A 19,073-nucleotide genomic window follows, 5' to 3' on the forward strand; every position below is an offset into this window, starting at 1 on the left:
ATAAGGATTTAATGCAGCATTGTGCATTAGCTTGAACTTCTGTCAAAACAGCAAACTTTATCTGTATACCACACGTTTGTCATAGTTTAACTATTACATTCATATTGTGAAAAATGTAATAGGTTAAAATATACGTCAGTTGGACATCAATGTCAAATAATTTTTTTTTTTTTTTTTTTTGCATTGAATCAATGTTTAATCATCTCACCCTTAGGGTGTTTTCACACATCCATTTTACACAAGCTTTATTTTCAGTGGCCCAAGATGTCTCAAACTGATGACTCAGCATGTTCATGCACATATAAACAAAGAAAATTAACTTCAACTTTTCTAAAGTGACCCACATGCAGGTATCCAGAGGTCAACTGAGTATGACTTGCTTGTGGTTAATTTTATGGTTACCTTCATTTGTGGATGCTAAGAATGAGTGTTATCATTAAAGTGTTATCATGCTTCATGTTTAGACAGGAACCCGTGGGTTGCTGTAAAGACATAACTCCAGTTTTGTAAAAATACTCAAATGGTTGTCCATGTAGTCAAGTTAGCAGTGTTAGTTGGCTAATAATGATAATTAGGCTAATATTGGAACTATATGCTATTGTAGTATGCTAATTGGTTTAATAATAATGTGGAAGTGACAAGAATAAATATTTTGTTGTATTTATTAGGAAAACCTGTAAAACTACTTATCCATACAATTACAGTATATAATCAGCCAATCTTGTTGCAGCAATGCGCTGTAGAACAGATTCACGTAATTCTGACATGAATCAAAGAATGGTTGGAAATGTGAGCTCCGTGATTTTTACTATTTGCAATGGTGCACCAAACAAAAAACATTAAATGAGCATTAGTTCTGCAGATGCAAACATCATGGAAAAATATCTACAGAGACTGAATGAAACAATTTTGTCAACAGGGACCAGAAAATCTTAAAAAATGGTTTCAACATCTAGGGGAATCCATGCCAAAAAGATCTGAGGCTGTATTGGGAGCAAGTTATACTATGCAGTTGCAGTATAGTGTTCCTAGAAATGTGTTTAGTGAGAGTATGTCAAATATGAATGTATTTTCTCTATGCCATCCTGTGTATGAGTATGAGTATGGTTTGACAGTTTAGCATCAATAAGTTTATTTTAGTTTTTGTCTTTCTGATATTTAATTTCCATTTTGATAAGTATATTAGACATAAAACTGGGTGATGTGCAATATTGTTAGAGCAACCAAAGTTTATTAACATCAATTTAAAAACTTCCATGGCATATTTCTATTTCTTGGTTTGTTCCTTCAGATTGTAGATTAGCCTAGCAAAAATTGTCAATTGATAACTGGACTATTTTTTTGTCCAGTGAGTAAGGCCCCCTGTCAGACACTATGTCTTTAAAGATGTCAAAACTCTGGTTTCAACAGAGTTCAAGGCCATTGGAAAGGCAGGCAGGGGAGATTCTCGATCTAAATCTGAATGTTAGAAGAGCGCTGTAGTAAATACATTTTTAAATTGGAGAGTACAATTTCCTACCATATGGTCAGACAAGTATTGTTCTGCCCTCTTTTATAACACAGACATATAGGCATGGTCTGAGCTCAAGTTACTGATATATTTCTGGCAAAACCTTGATTTCTGTTTCAGGTTCAAAATGGCTGAGCTTATACACCTGTATTTAAGGCTGATGGTTAAATCTATACCTCACAAATCGCCTCTCTCTCTCTCTCTTCTTCTTTCAATCTTTCCCCCTCTCTTGGAAACTCAGCATCATGAGTAATGCTAACAGAAATGCCGAAGGAAATCTTTTTCCTCCATTTTTATCAGAGAATAAGGCAGAAAGTATACGGTTATGGTTAGTGTGAGGGTTATACTGTAATAAATGTCTGTATCTCTTCTTCTTTTCTTCTTCACCAGTAGTCTTGTCTGCAGCACATTATAAATAGGGAACTTATCATTTTTAAGCAGTGAAATTGTTAGTTGATTATTCCATAAATATAAAATATGTGACAGGATAAGTCAGCATTAGAACCAGCAGTCATAGATGCAGAGACAAACTGCCTAAGCAGCTGCATTTATAATTGGATTCTACTCAGCTCACAGAGGGCATCTACAGCCTTTCTTGTTTCTGTGAAAGTAGAGGGGTGGTGGTGGTGAGGGGTGGTTGCTGGCGGGGGGCACTGCAGTAGGCTTGCACTCTGCTCTGCTCTGCTCTCCTTCCCTCCTTCCCTCCCTCACTCTACCTCTCCCTGTCAGGTTGGCTTTGTGCGGCTATCTGAATGATCCTGTTCCGCTCGGCCTGAGGAGGGAATGAAGCCACGCCTGTTCTCCGCCAACCACAAGCCCAGCTCAGCACACGCACGCGCACGCACACACACACACACACACACACACACACACACACACACACACACACACACACGCGCGTGTTTATATAATACCTATGTCAGCACATCATTGCCCCCACTGGCTGGAATGTAGATTGCATTGTGTGGAGGCCCTCACATCTCTCTACACTCCACCCTGTAAGGAAAATTCTTAAGTATTGATACATCACTGCATTGTTGTCAATTTCTGTGCATTAGGAACAAAACGTACAAATACCTGCAAAATGAAGCATATTCCGAATGTGCACATGCCCACCTGTGAAATAAATGCCTGCAGGGAAATGGTAAAGCTTCAAGAATGTGGAGAACAAAGTATGTTCAGGAATCTGTTTTGTCACTCCATGTCTACTGCCTAGATAAATAACAATTTGCTCACATCAAATCAGATATATTACCAAGGTCATCTGTCATCACAGTAGAAAAATAAATAAAATGTAAACAACATAGCTTTATATTTAAAAACAGCAGGCTTAACCCTTTCTCTAGAATGAAAGCACGAAAATTGCGAGTTCTACAGAACTATACTAGAGATAAACACCATTATTCCAAAAAAATATTCACTTGGTTGTTTTTGATGATTTGTGGTGGAGATACCGTTTAATATGTCAGCAAAAATCAGTTGCTGTGAAGGATATAGCAGATGATTTTCACCACTTGTATACTTGTTTAAGCTGAGACCTCATACCCTGTGGATGCGGCAAAATTATTTTAAAAAAAAAGGACACTCTCATCAGAATAGAAATATGTGATCATCAAATAAAGGGGAGCAGTCAGAATATCTTCCTATTGATTTTCAATAACCCTGCTCTCAGTTAGGAGAAACTAACTAGAACTAATCCTGCAATAAATGCCCCTAACAAATAATATCCACTTTTCCTTTCATTTCTGTGCATATGAGTGCCAAAGTTCTCAGAAGTTAATGATAATGAAGAACAGAATGGAGATAGCAGCAACCAGCTGAGATGAGGGTAAATATAAACAATTTGCCTTGAGGCTATGAAAATGAATCTATATATTATTGCACTGGTCTAATGTGTCAGTAATGACTTCAGTGACATATATCTTACGTAATTTCATGAATACCATATTGAAAAGTCGCATTTGCTTATAAGTATTAACAGATAGGTGTTAATGCCAGTTCCTTTATTCACACTAATAAAGTACTGATACCATTAAGTTAGCACTTTTATTCTATATAAAAATAAATTTTAAAAGAGAGAACAATCGCTATCAGATGATCCTATATAATTGTTTATTTTTTGCATTCACATTCAGGTTACAGTATGTGAGTAAATGCATGTGATTGCATGTGTGTGTGAACAGGTTCATGTGATTTCCAGTGTACAAATGTTGAAGGGAGTGAAGAGGCAGAACAGGAAGCAAAAGGCAGACCACACACAGCTGCAGCATGGAAGCAGTGGGTGTGAGGAAGTGTGTGGGAGTGTGACATTAAAAAATAGACAAACAAGGGGACAGATAGAAATAGAGAAACAGAGTAGTGTATTAGAAGTATTTAAAACATATGCTTTAATATTGTGAATTTAATGACAAAACATGAGATCTGAGAGTTTATTTCATTCTGCATTACACAGTATCAGATCAGATGGCATACATTCCTCGGTTTTATATACCCTGAAAAATTCTGTATAATTTTACATGTATTAAAACACAGATTTTTATTATTTTATTATTTTGGGAAACACAAAACACTGTTTTTTTTATGTTTTTTAGTTTTTACCAGAACTATGCTCACTGTTGATGGTTGGTGTCAGTTAAAAGGCTGGATGCTGCAAGCAGGAGAAAGAGGTGTATAGAGAGAATGAGGTGTTCAGCAGGCCCAGGTGCACCCAGTTGGGTTGCTGTATCCAGTGTGAAGCTCTTCTGTAGGCCTTTCCGCATGAGAAAGTGAGAAGAATGGAGCAGTAGGAGAGGAGCACTATGCTATTGCAGCATTAACCTAATTACAGTCACCCTGCTCTAAATAAACACTTATTAAATTTGCATGCTCAAATACGCTTATGAACGGACAGGGTCAGAATGTGAAGTACTTTACACCTTCATTTGAGAAACACCAAGAATTCACCCAGTTCTTATAGAATTTATGGATGTATTTATGAACCCAGGTAAGTTAAATTTAATAGTATCAGTAGGATAGTGATCTTTATTTGAACTACATGAATATGGCAGAAAAACTAATATACAAAATAAAATATAACCTAATAAGAGGAATCATTAATACAATTTTCCAAAGAGGATTAAAAGCTAATATGACTTTAAGCATTGCGTTTATGTGGTCAAATGATTATATTACTAATGATCTAATGATCGAAAGATGGCCTAACTAATTAGATCGATCGTTTGTTACACAAGACTGCCCCCTACTGTCTGAAATATTTACTTACAACAATTTATTTTCGGGTGCCAACCCTGACGTCTCAAGTTACATTGAATGAATATCCATTGTATACTGTATAATAAAACAGGCAACGTATTAATTAGCAAACACGTAATTCTTGTAATTATATTCAAATTATAATATTTTAAAATAATATATAAAAAATGGTTCCGAAAATTAAACATACTATATTACATACACACAAATTCCTGTATACATATTAAATATATACACAAATTCATCAAATACTAATAATCATCTGTCTGTATATAACAGCATAATATGCTCTCAGTTTTAATTTATTATGTATGTTCTCTCTGGGAGAAGCCTAATTAATAGCAAATTTGTGTGTTTTTACAACATGGAAGAAGAAATCCTGTATTCTGTCTTGAACTCATCTGTAATGCAATAAGCAGCCAGTAATTTCTATTTCGCTAATTATACTTTACTTTACTTAACTTTATTCTAATTTACTTTGGCCCCAGTTTTACAATGCCAGGATACTGTGCATTTATTTGGACTTTGTAATAATCTGTCTGGTGTATTGATCTGATTGAGCAACACGGTCACACGGCATTTCGTGATATAGTCACGAACTTTAATCTATTGATTCGTGTTCATGAACACGAATTTTTCTCTTTTTCCGTGTCACTTAGCACGACTGCCTCCGTCTGGCTCCGTCTCCATAGCAACGGAGGCAAAGGATCATGAGTAATGCTGACAGAAATGCCAAAGGAAATCTTTTTCCTCCATTTTTATCAGAGAATAAGGCAGAAAGTATACGGTTATGGTTAGTGTTAGGGTTATACTGTAATAAATGTATTTATCTCTAATTAACGCAGTCTCCTTAATTAACTAGGAGAATATAATTACTGTATTTCGACTGGAAGGAACCACTGACGATGGTTTATAATAGCGAGTATCTTAAAAAACAATACAGCGTCTGTGGTATCCACTGACAGAAAGAAAACTTTGGCACAAATACATGCTTCCTATTGAAAATACATTACAAAGAAAGTCGTCCTAACTGACACGAAAACATAAAATTCGTGTCTATGAACACAAATCAATAGATTACATTGCATGACTATATCACAAAATGTTGTGTACTGATTTTAATCTATACTAATCTCTAGTCTTAAACACCTTAAAGTTTAGCAAGGCTTTGGACTAATCTGCAAGTGCAAACTAAATTTGAGAGCTGTTATTACATGTTGAACTAGTTTTAATCTGTTTGTTGTCAATTCTTTCACACGAATATTCTTGAATACACATATGTAAGATTTTATACACTTTTCTCCTTACAGTGATCTGCAGCAACTGCAAATGCAGCCCCTTGTGTAAGACATTATTCACTTATTTAATGATTCATTTATCTTCAGTAAGCATTTCATCTTGCATAGAGGTTAGGCAGGTCTGGAATCCATTTGAGCAAAACAGACTGAAGTCAGGAGAATTTACCACTGATGGGACAGCCGTCAATTTCCAAGCACCATGCACATCAAGTCAAGTCAAGTCAAGAAGCTTTTATTGTCATTTCAACCATATATAGCTGACGCAGTACACAGTGAAATGAAACAACGTTCCTCCAGAACCCTGGTGCTACATAAAACAACATAAAGCTAAATAACAGAAAGCACAGAGCTGAGGACTAGTAAGTGTCCTCGCCACATAAAGTGCATTGTGTGCAAATTGCTGCAAACAGTGCAAGACAGACAGTGCAAGACAACACAAGACAGTATAAAAAAAGTGTAAATAAACAAAACACAAAATACCGCCACCAGTAAACCTACTCTATATAGTTCACAGTGCAGTGTGTAAGAGAGAACTGAGAACTGAGTACAGGAGTGTACCTTGTAATTTAACAAAATGTAAACAAAAGGGTTTGTGCAAAAAAGCAATAGCAGCAGTCAAAAAGATTGTCAAAAACAGCGTGTAAACAGTTTGTAGTAATGAGGTGATATAATATGAGTGGTGCTGAAGACATGGATGTGTGAAGTGAGTACAATTGTCTGTTGAGGATGTTGTACAGATCAGTGGGTGGTTTAATGTCTGTGATCGAGGAGAGATACTCTGATCTTCTCAGCTGTCCTCACTATCATCTGTAGGGTCTTGCGATCCGAGACAGTGCAGTTCCCAAACCAGGCAGTGATGCAGCTGCTCAAGATGCTCTCAATGGTCCCTCTGTAGAACGTGGTCAGGATGGGGGGAGGGAGATGGGCTTTCCTGAGCCTTCTCAGAAAGAGGAGACTCTGCTGGGCTTTCTTGGTGATGGAGCTGGTTTTGAGTGACCAAGTGAAGTTTGCCAGATGAACACCAAGGAATTTGGTGCTCTTGATGATCTTCACGGAGGATCCATCGATGATCATTGGAGAACGGTCATTCTGTGCTCTCCTAAAGTCAACAACCATCTCTTTCGTTTTGTCAACGTTCAGAGACAGGTTGTTCGCTCCACAACAGACTGTTAACCGTTGCACCTCCTCTCTGTATGCTGACTCATCGTTCTTGCTGATGAGACCCACCATGGTCGTGTCATCTGCAAATTTGATGATGTGATTCGAGCTGTGCATTGCTACACAGTTGGAAGTCAGCAGAGTGAACAGCAGTGGACTGAGCACACAGCCCTGAGGTGCCCCGGTGCTCAGTGTGGTGGTGCTGGAGATGCTGTTTCAAACCGGACTGACTGAGGACTCCCAGGCAGGAAGTCCAGGATCCAGTTACACATACACATACACACTCATTCACACCCAGGCACAATTTTTCTGCTTTCTGCATATTTTTAGGCAGTTGGAGGAAACTGGCGCACTCAAGAGTAACTCCACATGAACATAAGAACAAGCAAAACTCCACATAGACAGCCATCCTCTGGATCAAACCATGGACTGTGAGGCAAAAAAGCTAGGAGTTTATTTATAGGGATAAATATGATCATCTACGGTTGTTGTTTGCACTACTGCAATGAAAAGGTCATGATACACAAATCTTATAGCAAGGCACATGCATGGGATTAGACTATATAAGATGTAAATGTGAGTCCTTGAATTCTCTCCTCTTTCTTTCTCTCTTCTGTAAATGTATTTAACTAGATTTCATTGATTACGTTTTGATTAAGAGTATATTCATGACAGGTTTAAAACAAACAAACAGTAGCCTGGTTGGGGATTGTTTTGTAACACTTCATTAAGTAATTTTAAATCAAGTTAATTTAAATCAGTAAAATGTTCTTGACTACTTCATGAACTGGAAGAGCCTCTTTGGGAAATTGCACAGACAACTGGGAATCATTTACAGATTATTCCCATACATTAAACTAAACAGGGATTTACTCAGTAGTGGTCCTGCCTGCTATTTTGATAAAAAGCCGCACCTCCTATTTAGTACAGTGTGTTGCAGGACTATGTGATTTGGGACGTAGCCAAGATTGGATGTAGACATTGGATTAAGCTCCTTCCCAGCTCTCACACACGTCAGCATAATTTCCCACAGCGGTGTGTGGACTGAGACTGGAGCTTTTGTGTCTTGTCTCTCGTTATGCGTCTCACAGCAGATGAGTCGGCGCTCCGCTGAACGTGTGGCTTCTATAAGACTTAGCCGAGGGCAAGGCGCGCGCCCCTGTCAGATTCCTGCACTATTATAAGCATCCTATGGTCTTCTGCACAAGATGGCGGAGCCGAGCACGGAAAAGGACGCGTTAGTGAGTATACCGACGCCTATTAAAACCTTACCGCGTTGCTTTACACTGGAAATGCATGACCATTACACGATTGTCTCATACTGTATACAGCATGATTACAAGCTGGGAACCCGGTTAACACTAACCGCCCTTTATACCACATACAGTGTAAGTGTAGGGTTCATTACAGTACCTGGGATTTTTAATAGACGGCTAATTGATTATTTAGGGCGATGTGCATTAAATTCCTCAGCGCCGCAGCAGACAAGATATGCACCAGATACTGATATTGCAATTACGTCTATAGCCATGTTTATTAATGCTAGGATATGTGATCTAAATATGTAAAGTGTGTGCATTTTTGCATTGTTCTTATTAACATAAACTTAGTATAAATTGAAGCGCATATAATTTTTGCAGGTATTTTTCTTAAAACAAAACCTGTTCTCTTTTCTACCTTGATAAAACGGAAGACAACCGAAGATGATCATCTTAACAATTCGTTAGGAGACGCCGGCTTGATCTCCCCTGACAAAGAGGATATCTCACGAATCCTGGTGGAGTAGATTCATATATCTTAGTAAAAGATAAAAGCCATGTAATAGGCTACTGCTCATGCCTACACCGGCCTTTAACTAATCCCCTTTTATTTTAATCTCACAGACAGTGCCGTTCAAAGGCCGGATCAGAGGAGGGATGAGGCCTGGTAAGAAAATCATAATCATGGGCATCGTGGATGCAGAGCCAGACAGGTAGTGATGATGATATGATCTTTATACTCTCTATTTGCTTGTAAAAATGTGTATGATAAAAATAGATTTAGCCTTCTTGTTCAGAAAGAGTCTTGTCTCTAAAGCCTTGCCATGAGTGAAATCTTCGGTTTATTCACACCTTGCAGCTGGTTGGATTGCTTTTGGTCAACATTATTAGGGCCACAATTTATGATTTTCCAGTTCATTTGTCAATTAGGCATACACGCAAGTCTTCATACAATAATAATAATAACAACCACTAATAAATAGATTTTTTGTAAACACTCATGGAGTCAGTTGTCTCCCACTCATGAACTTGTGTTAATACATCTCACAGCTCATGCCATCGTTTGTGAGTTCAGTTTGTGAAACACATTCATGTAAAAGGCATTCTTAAAGGCTATCCAGCAAAAAAATAAAATAATTTTTTTAAAGAAATATCAATTTTCCCCTATATATGGAGACTTGGGACGCCTTGAATATAATTTCTCCTCATGGCAACATTGGCCTTTGCACATACTGATACTGAATTACAGCCTACAGTTTTATTATGCATCTATTTTCCGAATTCAGAATTATTACAGATGGTATTTTGATTTGATAGATTGTTGTTTAAATAATAGTAGATTGGGCATTATCCATCCAAAAAGTGTTTTAACATATTATAATATGAAATATCAATGTCATATTTAGTTTGAATTGTGGTGCCTGTGCATGGGCATGTTCGAGACATTGTGGATTATTGGCATGTCTGTAAGCATGCCAATGAGTATTTACTTACTCTGATAGAGAGAGCAGCAGTTAGCAGTTTTATAGGCGTTAGACCTTGAGGGTGTGTCAGTGAAAGTCACCCTGTGCAAATATATATTTTTTGAATTGCTTCATTCTATAGACAATTGTTCCAATTTCTCCATATTAAATGGTTGTTTTTATGTTCAGTTTTGACGTCAGTCTTACCTGTAGCTGCAACAAAAAAAAAGGTGAGGAGGAGGTCCCTGATGTAGCCCTGAAACTTAGTGCCCGATTTGCTGAAAGGCAGTTCCTGAGGAATGCAAGGGTTTCTGGGAATTGGAGTGAAGAGGAGGCAACCATTCCATATTTCCCTTTCATCCAGGATCAGCCGTTTAGGGTAAGTCTTCAAACAGTTGTGTGTCTATAGGCATTACAAGTCATATATTAAAATGGGGAAATATATTAAAGTAAAAATCATTATTAGCAGTTGAGTGTCTCAGATGTCTGTATGTTTGGTTTAAGGAGCTAGTAGTCTATATTATGTGCAATGTTTGACATTGCACATATATTAATAAAATAAATATAAATAAATAACAGACATCAAGTTAATATCAAAAATCAGTTGAAACTAAAACTTTTATGTTTACTATCATAACAGTGTCTCAGCAATTAGCTTTGTGTGGCCAAAAAACAATCTATTAAACTTTGCATCACAGCATTGCCACTTTCCAAAACTAAGCAATTTTATCTGTCACATATTCTAAAAGCCAGAAAAGATTAATCAATTTAATGTTAAAGTTGTGGCCAGGAATGTAAATTTAGCCTTAATTCTGTTAAGTTTTACCATCTACTACCAATGGCTTCAGAAGCTAAAAAAGTCAAAAATGTAGTTTGTGTTACTGTGCATGGCAGTAAGCTGTAAAACAGATGGATGCAAAGAAAGATTTGATAATGAGGTTTGTAAAAGGGACTGGAGGAAATGGGTCACTCTACTTCCAGATCAATCAGTGATCCAGTACAAAGCTGAGATAAGTATGCAAAACTGAACATATACTTCCTTCCAGCATACTAAACATACAGTGTGCTATTCAGTGACTTTTGCTTTCAACTTCTCCTGTACATCCACTCTTTCTCTCTTTCTGATTTCTAATCCTATCCATGCAGATTGAGATCCATTGTGAACACCAGCGCTTTAGGATCTTTGTTGATGGACACCAGCTGTTTGACTTTTATCACAAAGTGAAGTCATTGCTGGCTATTGATATGATCAGGATAGATGGAAGCCTGCACATCACCAAGCTAGGTTAATCCAGCACACCAGCATGTTCCAGAAAGGACTTGTGACAGGTGACCAAACCCACTTTTGTCTGGTAATATTTTTAAAGGTCTGAGAGGTACTGCTCCATCAAACACATCATGACTACCTACATTCCTTCAGTCTGTTCTTTTGTTTTGTTTTTTGCCCATATTCCATTTTGTAGCTGCACACTATTATTTGTTGAGATGTAACTTGTGAATCTTTGCAGTATCAGCTATGTGTCTCTTTAGGTGTATAAAACTAAATAAGCCTAATGGTGCTGACTGATTAAGGGACCTTATGTGTTAATGCTCTATAAGGTATTGCTTGTTCCAATGGTGTTGGAAGGCTTTCAAATGCTAAGAATTTAATGTATTACATAACTCAGTAATTTTGGTTTTAATAACAGGCAACAATGATTATAGATGCTTTTATGAATGAGAATATTAATAACTGCTTTTTATTGCTACTATTCCTTTTTATGAGATAAATATCTTGCACTGACTTAATGTAGAATGTAGTACATTGTGGAATAGTTACATGTTTTATTACAATGATTGGAAATGATAGCAGAAGTTATTGGTTTACAAAAAGCCATTGCCAATCTTAATGAGCAACCTATGCCCTCCTAAACAAAAATCCTACTACAGGATTTTTGGTCAGATATCCCTTTATGTTTTTTTTTTTTTTATCCATTTGTAGAATATTGCACATTTATCTTTAAAAACCCATTCATCCGATGTTTACAACCTCTTTTATGGAGCTTAGTGATAATGATAATAATGATTGTAGTTGAATACATTTTCCTTGGAATGTAACATGATCCATGCTGATAAATTTGCTAATAGAGAGAAAGAAGAGGATAAAGAAGGCTCAGTTATAATTTATTTTGACTAAAATATGTTGTTCAAAACCCTCCTGTTATTCCTTACAAAGCTAATTTCTGGACTGTATGGCCAAATAATGGTCTTCTCTATTGTCTCTATATTTCTCTGTATTTAAGATGTCTTTGTGATTTCTTGTCTCTTCCTAAATTTTTTTGTACAATGTTGGTTTTCCCCTATATGGAAGATCATATGCTCACAGAACTGTTTCCTTATCACCTGCACAAGAAAATTATGGTGGTTATTATTAGCAACATTTGGGACTCATTAATTATATATTTTATATAATCCTGAGCACTCTATGAGTTTCATGTCTTGCAATGCAGATGTGCAAAAGGACAGTATTCATGTCTCTTTCCAGGTCTGTGTGAGTATAAATTCTTTCTGCACTGGAATTGGAATTCTCTTTAACTAGGCTTTGTATTGTCGTTATTTAAATGGCTACAGGAATGTGAAATACCCACATGACTTGAGTAAAAGATGAAATTATAAAGGTCTTACTTAACATTCTTAAAACTGATTGCCACCCCAAACTATATGAATTTCAACAGGAGAGAACAGAAAATGCATCGGCCTCTGAGCTCTCAAATGATATGTTACATGATTTGGCCATTATCCAACGCCACTTATATTGATTATATCCACTTGGAACATAGTATTTTTTGGTTCATTCGCAGGTTTTGCCCTGCAGGTGCTTAAGACTACATATTAAATCAAAGATGCTGTTTTAAAAACAAATGTAGCATTTGCTTAATTGTTACTCTGACTTTGTTTTAGACACCGTTAAAACAATATTTTGCAGAGCTACCAGTCGTTTAGCAATATAAAAATATAGATATTGTTTAGCCTACACTTTTGAATTTCCATTTAATAGCCATTTAAATATCGTTCTTCCAGAAGCAGATTCTGATATAAAGATTGACATGTTGTCTCTTTGATTTGGAAACTGCCTCTATAACAGAATAATAATGTTTTCTGTTGTTTTAACTTGTTTCCCGGAGTGTCTTTATGTACTGGGGTCTGGTTACTCAGGCATATTTATTGTTTCCACTGACAGTACAGATGAATTTTAAGATGCTTAAAGTGTGGTGTCTTAGAGAATTATTTCATACATTTCATAATTAAATCATGGTAGCAAATTTGATAACATTTTTATTTGGTTATGAGTCCAATGCAGGGGATTCTATTAAAGATAAAATACATCTAAAACATATGTGGAACAACAAATATTTTTTAAATCAAGACAGTATCCAACACCATGCGCCTAAAATGTATTGTGGCTGCAATTGTTATTTATGTTGTGAGTATCCATCTGGTCCTGTTTATTTTGCTGCTTGTACAACGCTTAGAGCAAAGGGGAGGGAGCAAGCTGACCTGACATGTATTCATGCTTTTACTGTAACTGACCTTTCCCCATTCATCAAAACTGAATCTAATACTAAAGGCTCCTTATGATCCTGATTAGTCTCTAGGGTCTACAGATGGATAATTTAAGTTTGGCTTTTTAATTCATAAATACGAGGAAGACTCAAATAGACATTGAGTATTTTATTTTATTTTATTTTATTCCATGGTGGCCCTAATACGCAGTCCTAAAAATTTCATTAACCACGTAAAATAAATATTTTAATTGCCTATTATTTTGCAAATACAGTCCTTTTTAAATTCAGGTTGACATCTGACTGCACGCTTCAGTACACACCATAAAAGGATGACAGCATTTTTGGTTTGCTGCAGGTGGATAATTTAAGTTTGGCTTTTTAATTCATAAATACGAGGAAGACTCAAATAGACATTGAGTATTTTATTTTATTTTACTTTTTTTTTTTTTTTTATATTTTTGTTGCATGCAGAAATAACATTTTGTTTTTTCTGTAGCAGTTCATTGATTTTATAATTGCAACACACTATAGCTTTTCTATGCATAGCATAATGGTAAAAAAACCTATATATATATATATATATATATATATATATATATATATATAATATATACATACACAGTGTCATTTTAGATGTCAAAAGGGTTTTGTGGCTACCAGTGTTTTCTTTTCTGTGGAAATCTGGTCCAAATGGCTCACTTGAGTGTTTAAGGTTGTCGACCCCTGGTCTACCAGACATGGGTAGGAATATAGACTGTAGGAATATACATTTTCATGATATCTTCATTACATTTTAAATATACACGCGTGAGACACGTGGCTTTCAACTCAGTACTTTTCTGTATTGCTCCAGGACTGATACTTCAGTGTCTGTAACTTATCTTTTTGAGCATTATCAACTCTGGATGATGAATGATAAAGCCCAAAGATACCTCAATTGTGTATGTAGTATAGTGTTGTCAGGAACTGCTAAGATTTTAATAAGGGTAGGTCAGCTGAGAGACCCAAAATGTTGTGTCTGGTAACAGGTTAATGGCTTTAGCGACATTTTTGGTCTGATGGTCCACCAGATTCTGTGGTTACAAAAAGACTAAAATTGCAACTGACCGAACTTGAGTCGTCGTCTCCTTCCCCTTATCCGTTCTTAAGAAGTTTCAGAAAAGCTGCAACAACTTCGGCCAATCATTGTCTTGTTGCTATGCCTAACAGTTAGTAGCCAATCAAGCGTGAAACAGTAGTTTGGCGGGATTTATGGCATCTCACATGGCAGTGGAAAGCAAACGGCAAATTACGTCGATACCAATAATGGCGATGTAAATGTATTTATCATAATTGCCTACAAAACGCTTATTAAGAACTGCCTTATGTATTTCGTTTTCATAATAAAATAACACAATACCTACTTTATTTTTATATTTAGTATTTTTTATAGCTTACCTTTATAAGAATTATTGTTTATAAGTACTTTTAAATGTTGCTTCATGTTTTAACATGGAAATTATTAATAACAACTATTTAATCATATTTCTGTTTACCCTCCTAAGACCTGAGCTTTGGTTTGGCTTGCATTTTAGATTTCTTCCAGTTATTTGGGGTTAGGAAGAACCAATAATTATAATAACCATATATTACCCTTGATATGAGAACAATTTTGTACCTTCATTTCAACACCTTATATCATCATAGATCCAACACCAACTACTCCATGCCAGAGCCTTTAAACATTGAAAGATGTCCAATGTCCAAACTCCAAATGGAACTGGTACGTCGCTAGATGGTTCAGGGTGATTTGAAGGTCCATTATCTCCATGAGTTGAGACACATTTGAAGCTGCCACAACCTTGGGATGCCTCGGATTGGGTAGAGAAGCAGTGGAGAGGAATTAGCGTAGCTGCTGTTCATAATATTAACAAGCATAAGTTGATAATGTGTGTTTGATCAGATGTACTGGAGTACAAGGTTATGATGTGTAATATGTGTTATGTGTAGGCCTTGCTAAAAAGATACATCTTTAATCTGTGCTTAAACTGTGAGAGTGTGTCTAAACCCTGAACACTGTCAGGAAGACTATTCCAAAGTTCAGGAGCTAAATATGAGAATGCTCTACCACCTTTAGTGGAGTGATTTGAGATCTCAAAGACCATGATGGATTATAGCGTTTTAGAAGACTGGATAAATACATGGGAGCTAAACCATTTAGGGCTTTGTAGGTAAGTAGCAATAGTTTGTAGTCGATTTGAAACTTAAAAGGTAGCCAGTGTAGGGATGATCAGATTGGGGTTATATGGTCATATTTTCTTGACCTTGTGAGAACTCTGGCTGCTGCATTCTGAACTAACTGTAGCTTGTTTATTAATGATGCAGGACAACCACCTAGTAATGCTTTACAATAGTCCAGTCTGGAGGTCATGAATGCATGCATGAGCTTCTCTGCATCAGATATAGACAACATGTTTCTTAGCATGGCAATATTTCTAAGGTGATATGATTTTAAAAGACAAGTTGCTGTCTAAAATAACTCCCAGATTTTTACAGAACATCCTTCTATGCAAGTTGAAATGCTGAAGCTTCTGTGTACTGGTTTTTGGGCCAATTAGCAAAATCTCTTTCTTATCAGAATTTAATAATAGAAAGGTATTTATCATATAATTTTTTTATTCTTTAACAAACCCAGTTAACCTGGCCAATTGAGATGTTTTGAGAAGATAACAGCTGTAGAAGGAGGACCAATTGATGGTCACAGATATTATTTTTTAACATGACAGACTTATCTGCTTATAATGCAAATGTCTTTTTTTTTTTTTTTTTTTTACAGCTGTGGATACCTCCTAGAACCACATAAAGCATTACAGGAGGAGGCTTTTTTTTAGAGGAGCTGGGCAATTAAATGTGTCTGCAGCAATTTTAAAGAGACAGCACTTCCCTCGTGCACCAGTTGCTGATGCCTTGGTGAGACAGCTGCACTCCTCTGTAGATACACCTTTAGACATCAGCAGACACCAGCCTCTCAGGAGTTCAGAGGGGCATTTGTAAGTTGTGCAAAAAAACAGAACCATCAGCACTTACATCGCTTGTGGTGGACACACGTTTAAAGATTAACAAGTAATATGCCACAAGGTGTGCTGGTTAAACTGAATGCACACACACACACACACACACACACACACGCACAAAATAAATGTTTTTAAATCTACTTTAGTTTCCCATTCTTCCACTCCATCCTCTTGCACCATTGATCTTTTTTTTGTTGTTGTGCTTTAAATAAATTATGTTCATAAATCTGATGTGGAGTAGATTTTTACAGAAAAAAAAAGTATATATGTATATTTATATGTATCATTGAAAGATTTTAAGTTAATTTCAACTGACAACTATAAAGAAGCACAAGCGTTTCATACATAGGCTTATTTCATGGTCTAATAGCACCACCTAGTTGTCAACAGTAAAACCATTTTACTTTTTCCCAACAGGGGGCACCAACAACATTAAACATGTATTATTATATGTTATCATTCCCGTGCAATTAAAAAAATCGTTACAATTAGATTTAATAAGAAAAAAACAGCCACAAATTATAAAGGTGGGAGAATATTTTTTAACCTGATACTGCAAAAAACAAACAAACAATGCATCAAATTCAGTTTTGTAACTAATCTTTGACACATCCAAGACATGATAAAAGGTAAAAAAAAAAAAAATTATAATCCGGTCCACAATCAATTTTTATATTAAAATTAAATAATTTTATTTGTGGTTTTTCCCCACATTCTGTGACGTCACTTATAAAAGTGCAATTTTTTTTTTTATTTGAAATCCTGGATTAAAAACAAATATTTAGTAGTCAGAACTGAGGTTGATTAACAGATTTAAGCGAACAAAAGTAGAAAAAAAATGTATCTGATATATTTTGACAGCAGGTTCCCATACGATAAAAATATATTTTGAAATGTTTTTCAAAACAACAAACTTTTTGTCTTTTTTTCATTGTATTGTTTTTTTATTATTATTACGTTAAATACATTTCAAATATGATCCATGGGCCCAAACAGTTCTAATTTTGTTTCATCAGTCCACAGAACACTATCCCAAAACTTCTGTGGTTTGTCCACATGACTTTTGGCATACTGCAGTCGACTCTTCTTATTCTTTGGGGACAAGCAAGGGGGTGCGCCTGGGAGTTCTGGCATGGAGGCCTTCATTACGCAGGGTGCGCCGTATTGTCTGAGCAGAAACTTCAGTACCCACATCTGACAAATCTTTTCTCAGTTCCTCAGCAGTCACACGGGGACTTTTCTCCACTCTACGCTTCAGGTAGCGCACAGCAGTCGAAGTCAGCATCTTCTTTCTGCCACAAACAGGTAGCGTTTCAACAGTGCCCTTTGCCTTGAATTTGCGAATGATGCTTCCTATGGTGTCTCTTGGTATGTTTAACATCTTTGCAATCTTCTTATAGCCATTGCCCTTCCTGTGAAGAGTAATCACCTGTTCTCTTGTCTTCCTGGACCATTCTCTTGACCTCACCATGTTTGTAACCACACCAGTAAATGTCTAGAAGGAGCTGAGTATCACAGTCATTTTAAAGCTGCCTAATTGGTGCTTATTAGGCTTTATTGCTGCTCCCTGATATCCACAGGTGTTTTCAATACCTGATTGAAAACACTTCATTGAACCTCTGTTCTTCAGAGTGGTAGTCTTTAAGGGGTTGAATAATTATGTCAATGAAGAATTCACAAAAGAAACATTTACTACTGTATTACAAAACTAATTGATGTCATTTTAGTTGCATATGGTTCTTTAAGAAGTCCTTGTAGGATTTCATTCTGAATACAATTACAAATGTACACTAAATTCCCTAAAACCATTTACAGCATTGGGGGTTGAATAATTTTGAACACAACTGTATATTTAAAATATATTTTTACCAAAAAAAAAAAAAAAAAAAAATATATATATATATATATATATATATATATATAGGAGATGCAGTGTCTCGTTCCCTCAGGGAACTAGGGTTACATGGAACCTAGAGACGTTCTCTTATTGGAACTCGAGCTGCATCAACAACGCTTTAGGAACGAGTGTCCAATACCGCCAGACTGACCAGTCCCTGCCTAGTGTGTGTGGGCACAGCTAGGTCGAAGGACATAGAGGCCAGGGGTGTCACTGAGGTCAAGGTTATAGAACCTGGTGAAGGTCAGCGGGGTGGACCAGCCTGCATCCTTGCAGATAGAGGGACACTTCAAACAACCAACCCTTAGAGATTGCCACACTCCGGGTTAAGTGTGCTTTGACCCCAAACAGAGCGGGGCAACCATAGGCCTCTTAGGAAGATGCAATAGCTTTGACAATCTACCTGCAGTGTCTGCTTGTTCGCAGGGTGGCCTCTCCTCGGAGGGCCATAGCAGACAAGCAGTTGTTCCAACTTCCTCCATGTACTCGTCCTGTGGACATAGCCGGTTCAGCTTCTCCTGGTCTGGGGCCTAAAAGGAAGGAAGATGGAATGCCTGGAGCCTAACAGGTCGTGGGACAACCGAGGGCACCTTGGGGATGTAACCTGTTCTGGAGTACAAGAAGGCACTGGCCATGCC

General features: G+C 36.7%; 1 protein-coding gene across 2 annotated transcripts; it reads left to right on the forward strand.

Annotated features, from left to right (window-relative positions):
- The first annotated feature begins 8,173 nt into the window (after positions 1 to 8,173).
- lgalslb (lectin, galactoside-binding-like b) lies at positions 8,174 to 16,678 on the forward strand. Of its 2 annotated transcripts, XM_046862137.1 has the most exons (6): positions 8,174 to 8,459; positions 8,912 to 8,995; positions 9,102 to 9,190; positions 10,130 to 10,319; positions 11,087 to 11,269; positions 16,301 to 16,678. In XM_046862137.1, the coding sequence occupies exons 1-5, from the start codon at positions 8,427 to 8,429 to the stop codon at positions 11,228 to 11,230; spliced, it is 540 nt and encodes a 179-aa protein (XP_046718093.1). In that variant the 5' UTR covers positions 8,174 to 8,426; the 3' UTR covers positions 11,231 to 11,269; positions 16,301 to 16,678. The 2 variants fall into 2 exon arrangements, with proteins under 2 accessions (XP_046718093.1, XP_046718084.1); XM_046862128.1 differs by lacking the exon at positions 16,301 to 16,678 and having other exon boundaries at positions 11,087 to 13,090.
- Positions 16,679 to 19,073: the final 2,395 nt, after the last annotated feature.

This window comes from Silurus meridionalis, chromosome 2 (assembly GCF_014805685.1).
Source record: "Silurus meridionalis isolate SWU-2019-XX chromosome 2, ASM1480568v1, whole genome shotgun sequence".
NCBI classification, from domain to species: domain Eukaryota; kingdom Metazoa; phylum Chordata; class Actinopteri; order Siluriformes; family Siluridae; genus Silurus; species Silurus meridionalis.

Bases quoted from the DNA above. Each gene is read 5' to 3' on its own strand.
- lgalslb (XM_046862137.1), top strand. From the start codon at position 8,427: ATGGCGGAGCCGAGCACGGAAAAGGACGCGTTA. The intron at 9,191-10,129 runs GTAGTGATGATG...TTTTATGTTCAG, and splicing joins GTGGATGCAGAGCCAGACAG to TTTTGACGTCAGTCTTACCT. The intron at 10,320-11,086 runs GTAAGTCTTCAA...CTATCCATGCAG, and splicing joins TCCAGGATCAGCCGTTTAGG to ATTGAGATCCATTGTGAACA.